Below are 13,531 nucleotides of genomic sequence, written 5' to 3'. Positions count from 1 at the left end.
GGCGGTAGATGAAAAAGAAGAATGACGGATATAAAAGTTAGGAGTATATCAAGAATTAGAACCGGATGGAGCATATTGAAAAATGCTTTAAAGTATGAGCTGAGGGAGAAAGAATAGAGGATGTGAGCTATGAAAAATAAGGAAACGAAGAGAGTGGATTTATAGTAAAATAGCAGATCGAGCAATCGAGACAGATCATCGCAATTAACCGAAGAGGATTCTAATTTTCTTAATTACCGAAGAATCATATCTTATCACGAAGATTTTCTCTAAATCCCTTGAACTCCGAAAATCAATCCTATCTACGTCAAAAGATATGACGAATCTACATTTACTTATTTTACTCTTTTGCAATAGCTTCACTCGTATTCTTCACATAATCGAGTTGTTTTATCCATATTACTCAATGACGATAAAACTCTAATTTTCAATTCATATTAGTCATGAAAACATACTTATTGTCAGCCATGACCATCCCAATCAAATTTCGGGACAGAATTTCTTTAACGGGTAGGTACTGGGACAACCCGGAAATTTCCGACCAAATTTAAACTTTATCTTTATATTATTCCGACATGATAAGCAAAGTTTGTTAAGTTGAATTTCAAGAAATTTAAACTGTGTTCATACATTCATTTAACCTCGAGCAAATTTCGACGATTCATGAACTATTATACAAATGGATATGATTGTATATATATATATATATATATATATATATATATATATATATATATATATATATATATATATATATATATTATAACTTGAAACCGTAAACAAAGTATTAGGTATAATACTTTACATGATCGTATTTACCGATGGAATTAAGAGATGATATCAAATAATTGAGTTATCAGATACTTTGTGATGATTACGGGTCTCTGTTGAGAGGTCCACTTTGATTTAGGAAACTTTTCCTTTTTAACGGTATTCGGAATAAATGTTAAAGTGATTTACAAGTAAGAACAAAAGTGTCATTAACGAGAGTTAGTCAAAAGTTAGTGGAGATTTCTGTTTAATTTGCAAAAGAATACTTTACATTGATTGCCTCGTGTTCCTTGATAAATTAATTATTTAAGTTTTCATATAATTAAAAAAAAAATTATTTGATATAATAACTGTTATTATTTAAACGAGTTAACTTATATAAAACGAACCTTGAAATATAATTGGTTTTGAAAAATTAAATATTATATTAAGTAAATATTTCAATTATATATATATAAATTATATTTCTAAAATAAAGATATATATATATATATATATATATATATATATATATATATATATTTTACAATGTAATATTAATATAGTTATAAAACGTTTTGATTTAAGTAATATTATATATATATATATATATATATATATATATATATATATATATATATATATATATATATATATATATATATATATATATATATATATATATATATATATATATATATATATATTATTAAATATATTTTAATAAACAACGAGAAGTTGATTTATAGAAGCAAATGACCAAAACACTCAAATGTATAAGTTACACCTCGTGTAACATAGTTTATCAATGATTTTAGTCTATATTTTGATAAGGGTACGAGTCACGAAACGTAAAGTACAAGTTTTATAAGCGTACGTAACAATGTTCGATAAACTGGAACCGTGACATAAACCGTTTTCCAACGTACATGTCATCGGAACTAATTTTATGTTTTAACTATGCATTAGAATATATTATTATATATATAATTATATAAATTAAATATAATATATATAATAATAATAAAGAAGTGTCGGCAGCCTTAATCGAGTGCAATATGAGCTGGCATAGGCTCCCATGCGATTGCATGGAAACTTGCCTTCTAAACCATGCGATCGCATGGCTAGGAGGGGTGGCCAAGTCTTTAAAAGCTCAATCGAATTCATTTTCTGCACACACACACATACTCACTCATAGATATTGCTCCCTCCGTATATATTATATTTATATTATTATTATTAATAATAATATTAGGATTATTAATAATAATCTTATTATTACTAGCATAATATTATTATTAGTATTTATATAAAATACTACGACGAGGTTCTGTCCGAGTGTTTACAAAACGGTTTTTCGAGTGGGATAGAGAAAAGGAAATTATGGGTTATAGCTATGGAGGTTATGGGTTATGTTCTTGGGATATGCTCATGAGTCAAACCTAGTATTTATCATCTCCGTTGCGTCTACGTACTTTCCTGCAATATTGAATCACAATATTGATACGTGAGCATTCACATCCTATCTTTAATATATTAATAGTGTATCCCTGACTAGTGCTCGAGTATATATGATTATGCATGCTTGAATGTTTATTTTTGTCGTTATATAGTTTATGATTAATCATGAATTTAATACATATGCTACTGAGATAAGGTATATGATATGCATGTCGTTGGAAATCTGTCGAAAAATTAATAACTTTTCATTTAGAAAGCGTATGGTTTCGATGAACGGATTAAAAGATATAGTCAACTGAATTATCATTAATTTTAGTATTATTATTAAAATTATTATTATTATTACGATCGTCGTTATCGTTATCGTTATCATTATCATTATCGTTATCGTTATCGTTATCGTCGTTATTATCGTCATTATTATTATTATCAAATAATTAATATTATTATTATTATCATTATCATTATTAATATAAGTATTATCATTAAAAATTGTTATTGTTATTATTATTACTATCGTTATTATCATTAAGGTTATTATTAATATTATCAATATTATTATTATTATTATTATTATTATTATTATTATTATTATTATTATTATTGTTATTATTATTATTATTATTATTATTATTAAAATAATTAATATTTTTTTTTATCAAAACTATCATTTTATTATTTTTATCGTCATTATTATTATTAAAAGTATCATTAATATTAAAACCATCATTTTTATTAAAATTATCATTTTTAATAGAAATATCATTGTTATTATAAAATATCATTATTATAATCAGTTTAGTATTATTATTATTAAAAATTATCATTTTGAATAGAATTATTATTTTTATATAAAATATTATTATTACTACAGTTAATATTTTAAGTATCGTTATTATTAAAATTATCATGGTTGTTAGAAAATATCATTATAAATCTTAAAACTTATATTTTCATTTAAATTATCATTTTTATTATTATTAGTATTGTTAATAACAACAATATTATTAACATTGTTATTATCATTAACATGATTATAATATTTTTATCATTATTAGTAATATTATTATTATGACATTAGTATTATTATAAATGATTATTATTAATTATCAAAATTATTATTATCATTAGTAAATACAAATATTGTTATTATTATAATTAATATTATTATTATTACAAAATAATACAACTTTTACTCATTATTATTATTATTATTATTATTTTATCAAATAAATATATGATACAAAGATACTTTTACCACACGTATAATTACATTAATAATACATACCACTATATGTTTTTGATTTTGAGTGAATTATATAAATTTTATTACTCGAGATATATAAAAATATATTTTTATCATATATAAAATTTTAATATAAATTTTTATTTATTAATATATGACTTGTATTATTTACTCTGATAAAATCTGATAAATATATATTATGTATATAAAACGACTATATTTAAGTTATATAATAAACATGTATAAATTTTGGAAGTCATTTTGGGTCAAACTGACTTTTGTCGACTTTTGCATATCAGTCTCGAGCATTAGGATTGTGATACACTACGACTTGACCTAAATTGTTAAACAGATATTGATCAACATATATATATATATATATATATATATACTGAATATAGGTTCTTGAATCTGAGGCCAACCTTGCATTTGTCAATGTCGTCATATGTATTTTTACTACGAAATACACTATTGTGAGTTTCATTTGCTCCCTTTTTAAATGCTTTTCCAATATATATTTTTGGGACTGAGAATACATGCGCTGCTTTTATAAATGTTTTATGAAATAGACACAAGTAATTGGAACTACATTCTATGGTTGGATTATCGAATCGAATATCACCCTTTTTAGTCTGGTAATCTAAGAATTAGGGAACAGAAACCCTAATTGACGCAAATCCTAAAGATAGATATATTGGACCTAACAAACCCCATCCGGGGTACGGATGCTTTAGTACTTCGATTTTATCATGTCCGATGAGAGTCCCGGAATGATGGGGATATTCTAGATGCGTTTTGTTAATGTCGATTACCAAGTGTTCATCATATGAATGATTTTTATCTCTATGCAGTTTTTGCGAAATGCCTGATATGAGATGTTGTTTATGAGAAATGGAAATAAAAATCTTGTGGTCTATTAAAAATTATGGAAATAATCGATTATGATAAACTAATGAACTCACCAACCTTTTGGTTGACACTTGAAAGCATGTTTATTCTCAGGTTTGAAAGAAATCTTCCGCTGTGAATTTGCTCATTTTAAAGATAATACTTGGAGTCATACATGACATATTTCAAAGGACATTGCATTCAAGTCGTTGAGTTCAATAAAGATCATTATTAAGTAAATGACATATTAAGTCATCTATAGTTTGGATATATTATGATAGGGTATGCATACTTGTCAACTTTCGATGTAATGAAAGGTTGTCTTTTAAAAACGAATGCAATGTTTGTAAAATGTATCATATAGAGGTCAAATACCTCGCAATGTAACCATATGTTATTGTATTAATCCTTATGGATTAGGACGGGTCATCTCAACGTGTCTCAGCCATGCATTCCCATGCCATGGCCTTATTTTTAAGGACCTCAATCTCAGCATCAATGTCACTAAATGAGGTGCGGCTCCATTCTTTTAGTGCAGTTTTGACATTCTTCAATTTATTTCGGAACTTGCAATCCAACCTGCGACCTTGTACTACTTTGTTCCAGGCATTGGTTATAACCTCGATTGACCCTTCCGCTTCTAACCATTCGTCAAAGATATTTATAGGTTTTGGTCCAAAGTCAATCAATCTATCTCTAAGGATTATCGGGCAATGATCCGATAAATTACGTTCAAGAGCTAGGACTGATAACTCGCTCCACATATTGTTAACCTCTTCCGAAATCAAGAATCTGTCGAGTTTACTAAATTTAATTCCTTTGTCACAAATTCTCGTGAATCTCTTTCCCCCCATTGGAACATCAATTAGTCTCGATCGGTTGATGAATTCATTGAACCATTCCGCACGTCTTTCGTTAAATTCACAGTTTTGCCTTTCGGATTCGTCTCGAACCTCATTAAAATCACCGCACAGGATCCAAGCCGCATCAAAGTTACCTACAAATTTCTCAAGACTCGTCCACATTTTTAGTTTGTTAGTATCATTGTGAGGCCCATAAATATTAACAATAAAAGAATTCACATCCCGCCCTTTTCATTTTCCACTAACTGCTATACAGAAATCATCAATGAATACTTGTTCCGCAAGGAATTCTTCGCGATCCCAAATTAATAATGTCCCCCCCCGATTTCCCAACCATTCCTTTTTGCACAAATTCAACCCCATCAGACCCCTAAAACATACTTATCCAATTCCTATCTACCAATTTGCACTTCGTTTCTTGAAGTGCAATAACATCCGGTTTTTCTCGAACAACAAGTTTTCTAAAGTCACCTAGTTTACTATCTTTGCCCGACCCGAACCCACAAATATCTAATGAAAGAATTTTCATAAAAAATAATAATAATGAAACTAAGAAGAGAGGAAGGGGGAGGTTAGACCTGTCCTTCTTCCCATTCGAGTCTGATTTATTTGGCGAATTCATCCATGCCGACACTTCTATCCGAATTGCTAGATAATTTGCCACCTAAATTCGAGCTGGAATTCTGGAATTTAGAATTCTTGCACCCCTACGATCACGGTTAGAATCTCTGTCATTCTTCAAGTCATACTTCTTGTCGGCTTTACCCTTCTTTGAATCAGTCGAATGTTCAATATTGGATGATTTTCCTTTTTTCATGTTGCCTTTCGAATTACACTTGGATCTTGCATAACACTTTAATCGCATTACAGAAGAGGCTCTCCAATTGCATAAATTATGACTGCCATCCTTTGAGATGCTCTGCCTTATTGAAGGGATTTCAATATTGATTCCATCATCTCGTATGTAGGCATGGTACGGAGTAGTTTCATCTTCGAAATTATCAGATTCAACCAATACTTCATCGACGGGAATGGTTTTGTTGACAACATCAGATCCGCTAATACCCTCAACCTGTACCTTCTTCATTATTTCTTCATTAGGCTCGTCAATTTTGGGCTTAGAGTTAAGTTGGGGCCCGTCCTCAACATGCTTTTCTCTAGATACATTTTTAATGGGCTTATCTGCTTTGGGCTTCGAACTAGAGACAGGCCCAACATTTGCATCAACATCAATAGAAGTGTTGGTTGGATTGGATACTAGATTGGGCTCTTCAACATTATTTGGCCTAACATCATTAGGGTTGCTTGAAGAGAACCCCGTCGATTCATCTTGCCCAATCATATTGTCTGCAGGCTTTTCTCGACTGACAGCATTATCATTAAATGAATCGGGAACTGGAGAGTCACCACTTTTATTGTCAGTGTTGTTACCGCGGTGTCTACAAAACCCGATGCCACGTCATCCAAGGGTTTTTCCGGCATGCGTTTTCCGGTGATTTCATCTTCATTGATTAAACCTTCTTCATCAGAACTACAATTATTGTCTTCACTCTCAGAGCTAGCATCATCATCAGAGTTATCCTTTTCCCAATTACTACCGCTGTCTTCGTTTAGATCGATCTCAATAACATCACCCAATTCTTCAATTACTTTAACATAATATAATCGTGGCCCTACACATAAATTGATTATTTTGTTTACTAGCTTATGTCCCCAGACCTTCACTAAAACCCTTCCAGCGACTAAACTTTGGTTACCCTCAAAAGAGCAATTATCTGTCAGGAGAATTTGACCCTACCAATTTGCGATTGTTCTGAATGTATGCTCGGACCAGTATTTTACCGGGACACCCATGACATTGAGCCATGTTAAGTGACTCCCCGGCGTTATAGGGGTATCCCCGTTTCTGAGATTTGATAGCCAGGTTTTGATGAAGTGGTCATCATTCTCCAGGATGTTCTTCACTGTTAACTCATCTTTGAACACAAGCATCATCTCTAACCCACCAAGATATTTAATCTCGTAATCTGTTAACCCTTCAGCATCACAAATAGATTTGAGGTTATCAAGGTATTCCACCTTTTTGACCTCTCCAACAATAGCCCGCTTCATAATATTTAGATTATCTTCTTCGTCGCTGATAACTACTGTAAGCTCATTCGGGTTTTTAGATGTACCAGAGTCTTCATGCTTCCTGTTGAGGATGGTATCTCTCAGATCTTGCAGACCAGAATAGCCACTCTTCCTGTTGTGGATGGGTTCCCTTTGGTCTTGTAAGTTGATCCCTACTCTTCTTCTTCCTACTACTTCATTAAATCTCCTATCATCTCGGAATGAATTTGGGATTGGTTTGTTAGCCTTAAGATTTCTTTTTACGCCTGCCCCCTCATCCTTTATAGGGCTTGGATGTTTTTCAACAGGGATGGCACCTCTCTCTCTTGCTTTGAAGATTTTCAAGGTTTGGCCATCGATATTAATGTCGCCCATCGTTTTGTGAAGTTTTTCTGCATCATCTACATTCCCGAATCGAGCAAAGGCAAACTTCATCCTGTTTCTTAGTCTTTTCTTTGGCATGAACACATCTCTAACCCATCCATAGTTATTGAACATCCTCCATAGCTCCACCACACCCATTCTTCCGGGAAATTGAAGAAGAAAAACGATTTCAAATGATTTCCGGTTAGACACGAATTACAACCCCCATAGTCCCCGCTATAAGATTCTCGACTCTCACTCGTGCGCTTTTTTTGTCTCCTCACTTCTCTCCATTCAAATTTCTCACTTTCTCTCTCTTGGTTTCTCTCTCCTCTCTCACACATAGGATCTTGCTGCAATAATAAATTAAATCTTGCAATGAGTTCAGCCTTGCTACACTATCATGTTGTTACGTTGTTGTTTGAGAAGGTAGTGGGCAAGAGTGAGTTGATATTTGTTTCTTGTCCTTTATATTGTTTGTTTTCCTCTATTACTAGTATTCATTCTTTTTTTTGCTTTTTGAATGGTTTAGTGGTTACAGTGTTTGTTTTTTAAGATGCTTTTATCTAAAGGTTTGAGCTGCGATCACCATTGAAGTAGAAGATAATATTGTGATCACCATTGAAGTAGAAGATAAAATATGATTGGATGGTCTACACATTAAACATTATTTATTTTTATGCTTGTTAAATATACTTAATCATTTATTATTGAAATTTTTATATAAATATATAATATTGTCAAGTAATAAGATTTCCAATGAAATACAATACTATAATTGGTTTACAAAGTTAACACAATTAGACAAGGTAATTTCATATATTTTCAAACAATATATTGTAAAGAAAAATGTATTTATACAAGTTTGATAGATATATTATAACCTTTAACATAATTATAATTTCAATGAAATTATTTATGCTAATTTCTTAAAATATTTTAGCATACATGTCATTATTAAAGAAAAAGAAAAGAATATTTATATAGGTCTCACTTAAATATTCCACTTTTGAATATGTATATATTCAAAATAATTATTATTTATCAAGTTTTGTAATATATCAACATACATATAACTTAAATAAACTTATTCACACAAGATCTTATTCACACAAGATTAATGAAAAGATTCATAACTTTTAAATATACACATGATTTCAAATACATACATACGTACTAATGAGTAGGGCTTTGCATGGTCCATACCCGAACCGGACCAGATAATACCCAGACCGGACCGAAACTCAATTTTTTATGAAAATACCGGACCATTAATATTCGGTCCGGTTCTAACTTCGGTCATGAAAAATTTAGTGTCAAGTTATGAGTTAATGAAAGGTTAGTCACTCGGGTTAGATGTTGATATGCATCAAACTTTAGATTATATTGTACAAACTAAAAATGTATAAATATGGTACATTTATCAAAAAAGAAAATCGTGTATTTATCATTACTCTTAACACAAAATTTTTTTAAAAATATACTTGGGTTTCGGGCTTGCTTTACGAGCGGACTAATCCTAAAACTACTACCCGCTTTGCGAGCATCATGACTAACACTATTACACTAATGAATATTTATCTACTTGGCATGTGTACATCTTTGGAATGGAGAGCACTATATAAGAATGTTGTTCAAGTCACATTGGTAATAAAACGCGTGATTGACTAAAATGGAATCATAGTTGGTGTTTGACTTCATTTAGCATTTGCTACTTACATTTTTCAAAAAGTGCAAAGGCCCAAAAGTGAATAATTCGTTTTTCTTTTTATAAAGCCATCAAAAATATCGTGTTTTAAGTTGTCTCATTTTCAATGTGACAACTCAATATCCCTCCACAGTTGATGGTTGGGTAATATACTCATTATTCGCAGGTAGTTTTCTAATATTAAAAAAGTTATCTTCTTTATCAACAATCTCCATTTCTTTTGACTTGTGGGTAAGATTACTATAGGTTGGACGATACCCCAAATACGGGTTCATAGTAAAAAGTAATAATCTTACCGTATAGGTACTAATGTACTATTGCTGTTGGCCTGTTGCATTACATACCATATCTTAAATACCATATCTTGAATACCATGTCTTAAAAGTAACCGTTTATGTGAGCTTCACTTACGTTCTTTTCTGCTACTCTCGTTTGTTATGATAACGTGAGTGTCGTTTATCATTTTTCTAATCCGGTTCAACGCGGACGAAACACATTATTCATTTTGTACGAGACCATGCTGCCACATGTCATGTTCGTTGTTCTACATATTCTTTCTAGATATTGTGCAAAAATGTGTTTTTATTGACATGGAATAGAATTGAATTCCACTTTATAAGATTACTAAAAGGTTATACAAAAAATTTTACGTTTGCAATTTTCGTATTTCATTTTCTGACTCGCGTTTCCAATTGAAGTTTTCAAATTCGCGAATCGAAAACGCGAATTGAAAACGCGCCTTGAAAACGCACTGCGAAAATGCGCCGCGAAAACGCGTTGCGAAAACACGTGTCGTAAACGTGCCGTGAAAAAGCATGTCGATTCGCGAGTAAAAATGTACGTAAAATATAAACGTAAATATTATGATGTCTTCATTTTTCATGGATTCAATGTTGGAATAAATTCAAATCTATCAAATATCTTGAATAAATGAACATTTCATAGATGAAGTAATTTCAAGATTTCAAGGAATTAATTTCTTTTCAAAATATTTCAACAAATAAGAGATTCAATTCCAATTCAATCAAATTCCCTTAAAATTCGGTAAACCTTGTTAACAAATGATATGTTGTTTATTGATTGATGCCATACGTACATAACACAAAGCCATATATAGGCAAATAACCCTAACCAAGCTGATTGGGCTGAGCCCATACAATACAAATAATATAGGCCAGGGGGGACCTAGTATACATCGAGTGGTAGCACAGAACAATAGTGAAATACGTGATGCAGTGAATTTTTTTTTAGGTTTTTAACTAGTGACACCAGTGGATAAAGCCGAATCCTGCTTGGGACACCCAGATTAGATCCTTTCTCGGTGAAAAAAGAATACTTTCATGAAATTTTATATAATTTTTGCAAGAAAATGGTTGAAGGTGAATATCAGTTGGAGATGGAAAAATGAGTTTAGGATGAAGATGATGATAGAAAAATGAAGATGAAAGAGAAATAAAGAATAAGTGATGAATTGATATGACTCACGTTGAAATGGGTGTACCCCTATCCTCTCACGTCATTCATCAGTGACTTTTTATTATTATTTAAAATTAAAAGGAATAGATTATGTTAACTAGTAAGTATAATAGAATATATTTAACCTTTTCTTTTCTTTCTTTTCGATAATAATTACTACTTCCGTCTCAACTTTGTTGTCTGGTATTTTATTTTGAGATATCCTAAATTAATTGTTTAGTTTTATAAATGGATCAAAAAATAATGTGATAAAAATCTTTTTTGTCCTTATTTTAGGACAAAAAGATGGATAAAAAGTAAGAGGTAAGACTAGAAAGTAAACAAAAAAATACATTTGATTGGTAGAAATATTTTTTAGCCCCCCTTAAAAAAAATTATGGATTCGCCACTCGCCACTGGTAGAATTTTTTTTGAGTTATAACAGTGACACCACTGAATACCATTCCTAGATCCGCCACATATATAGGTCATGGGCTAAATATCTAGTCTAACATCCCCCCGCAGTTTGAGCGGGAGTACTCCGGACGCTCAAGCTGGATCTGAACTCGTCAAACAGTGCATAAGGGAGCCCTTTGTTGAAGATGTCAGCAAACTGGTATCTGGATGGAACATGTAAGACCCGTACCTGTCCCTAAGCAACTAGATCACGAACAAAGTGAATATTGATCTCAATGTGCTTGGTTCGCTGATGTTGAACCGGATTAGTAGAGAGGTAGACGGAGCTGACATTATCACAGTAAACTAAGGTAGCAGAAGTAAGAGGACAATGAAGCTCCCGCAAAAGATTACGGATCCAACAAGTCTCGGCAACGGCATTGGCAACTCCCCGATATTCCGCCTCTGCACTGGAACGAGAAGGCGTGAGTTGCCTCTTAGAAGACCATGACAGTAGATTGTTACCGAGGAAAACACAATAGCCTGAGGTGGATCGTCTGGTGGTGGGACAACCTGCCCAGTCAGCGTCAGAATAAGCGACCAATGTGGTTGGAGAAGATGCATATAGTTGTAGACTAAGGTCAGCGGTACCATGAATGTAACAAATGATCCGCTTGAGAGCGTGCATGTGTTGCTCTCGAGGGTCATGCATGAAGAGACAGATCTGCTGAATAGCGTAGGAGATGTCTGGTCGCGTATATGTAAGATATTGTAGTGCACCTGCAAGACTGCGATAGATAGTGGGGTCCTTAACAGGGGGACCATGACTAGTAAGTTTGGCACCCGCTTCGACCGGGGTCCTACAAGGATGACATGAGGGCATACCAGCCCGCTCAATGATCTCGGAGGCGTACTGTTTCTGGGAGAGGAAAATACTAGACGCAGTACGAGTAGCATGAATGCCAAGGAAGTAGTTCAGCGGGCCTAAATCAGTCATAGCAAATTCCTTATGTAAGGAAGCAATAATCCGTTTGACTAAGCCTGTAGAGGAGGCAGTCAACACAATAGCATCAACATATAATAACAGGTATGCTGTATCCAAACCCTGGTGATACATAAAAATAGAAGTGTCACATCAGCTCTGGTGAAATCCAATTCGCTGAGCATAATCTGCAAACCGCTGAAACCATGCACGAGGGGCCTGCTTAAGGCCATATAAAGATTTCTTCAAAAGGCAGACATGATCCGGGTACTGAGGATGCTGAAACCCTGGTGGCTGGTGCATATAGACAGTCTCCGAAAGCTGTCCGTGAATAAAGGCGTTCTTGACATCTAGCTGATGAACTGGCCAGTGTCGAGATACCGCCAAACTGAGTACAGTACGAATCAATGTCGGTTTAACAACCGAGCTGAAGGTCTCATTACAATCAATAACAACCTATTGGCTTCGACCGTTAGCAATGAGTCGAGCCTTATACCTGCTAAAATTACCGTATGCATTAAACTTGTGCTTAAATAACCACATGGAGCGTCATGTCCAATGGTCGAGGCACAAGTGTCCAAGTACTGTTATTAATTAAAGCATTATATTCATCAGTCATAGCTTGTTTCCAATTAGGGTCGTGAAGGGCCTTAGGATAAGTACGAGGAACAGGAGAAATGACACTGGTGTGAAGGTTGAGACATTGCACAGGTTTTGTGGTTCCATCGTGAGTACGGGTGATCATGGGGTGAGTGGAGGTGGAGGAAGATGTAGTCTCAGTAGGAGGAGGCTGTGTCTCCGGGGTAGGATTTTGAGGAGGTACGATAGCCTCAACAGGATGAGGCTGTGTCTCCGGGGACGGATTAGAAAGAGTGGAGGAGAGATGAAATGAACGGGAAAACAAATTTGGTGGAGGATCCAGAAAGTCATAGGATGGTGGCTGAGTGGGTGTCATAGAGCCAAATGGGAAAGAAGACTCATCAAAAGTGACATGTCAGGATAAGATGATTCTGTTGGTGGTAAGGTCATGCCCAAGGAAGATGCAGTGAGTAGAACGTGGAGCGAGTTTGTGAGGAGTATGGAGGAGAGGATAGCAGAGGCATCCGAAGACATATAGTGTGGTATAGTTTGGTTTTTGTTTATAGAGACGGAAGTGCGGGATATCGTGATTGATGGTGGAGGAGGGAAGAATGTTAAGTAGGTAAGCTGTCATGTGGAGCGCTTCCACCCAGTAAGTGGGTGGAAGATGAGCTTGAAAGAGGAGCGTGCGGATGAGATTGTTAATGGTGCGGAGCATGCGTTCAGAT

The 13,531-nt window shown here is 33.4% G+C and overlaps 2 protein-coding genes across 2 annotated transcripts; both read right to left on the bottom strand.

Annotated features, from left to right (window-relative positions):
• Positions 1-4,776: 4,776 nt before the first annotated feature.
• On the bottom strand, positions 4,777-5,370 carry LOC139901322 (uncharacterized). The gene has a single exon (XM_071884050.1). The coding sequence runs from the start codon at positions 5,368-5,370 to the stop codon at positions 4,777-4,779; it is 594 nt and encodes a 197-aa protein (XP_071740151.1).
• A 6,128-nt stretch (positions 5,371-11,498) lies between these two features.
• On the bottom strand, positions 11,499-12,359 carry LOC139901320 (uncharacterized mitochondrial protein AtMg00810-like). Its single transcript, XM_071884048.1, has one exon. The coding sequence runs from the start codon at positions 12,357-12,359 to the stop codon at positions 11,499-11,501; it is 861 nt and encodes a 286-aa protein (XP_071740149.1).
• Positions 12,360-13,531: the final 1,172 nt, after the last annotated feature.

This window comes from Rutidosis leptorrhynchoides, chromosome 3, assembly GCF_046630445.1.
Source record: "Rutidosis leptorrhynchoides isolate AG116_Rl617_1_P2 chromosome 3, CSIRO_AGI_Rlap_v1, whole genome shotgun sequence".
In the NCBI taxonomy this organism is placed as follows: Eukaryota; Viridiplantae; Streptophyta; class Magnoliopsida; order Asterales; family Asteraceae; genus Rutidosis; species Rutidosis leptorrhynchoides.
This window is presented reverse-complemented; position numbering and strand designations above follow the sequence as displayed.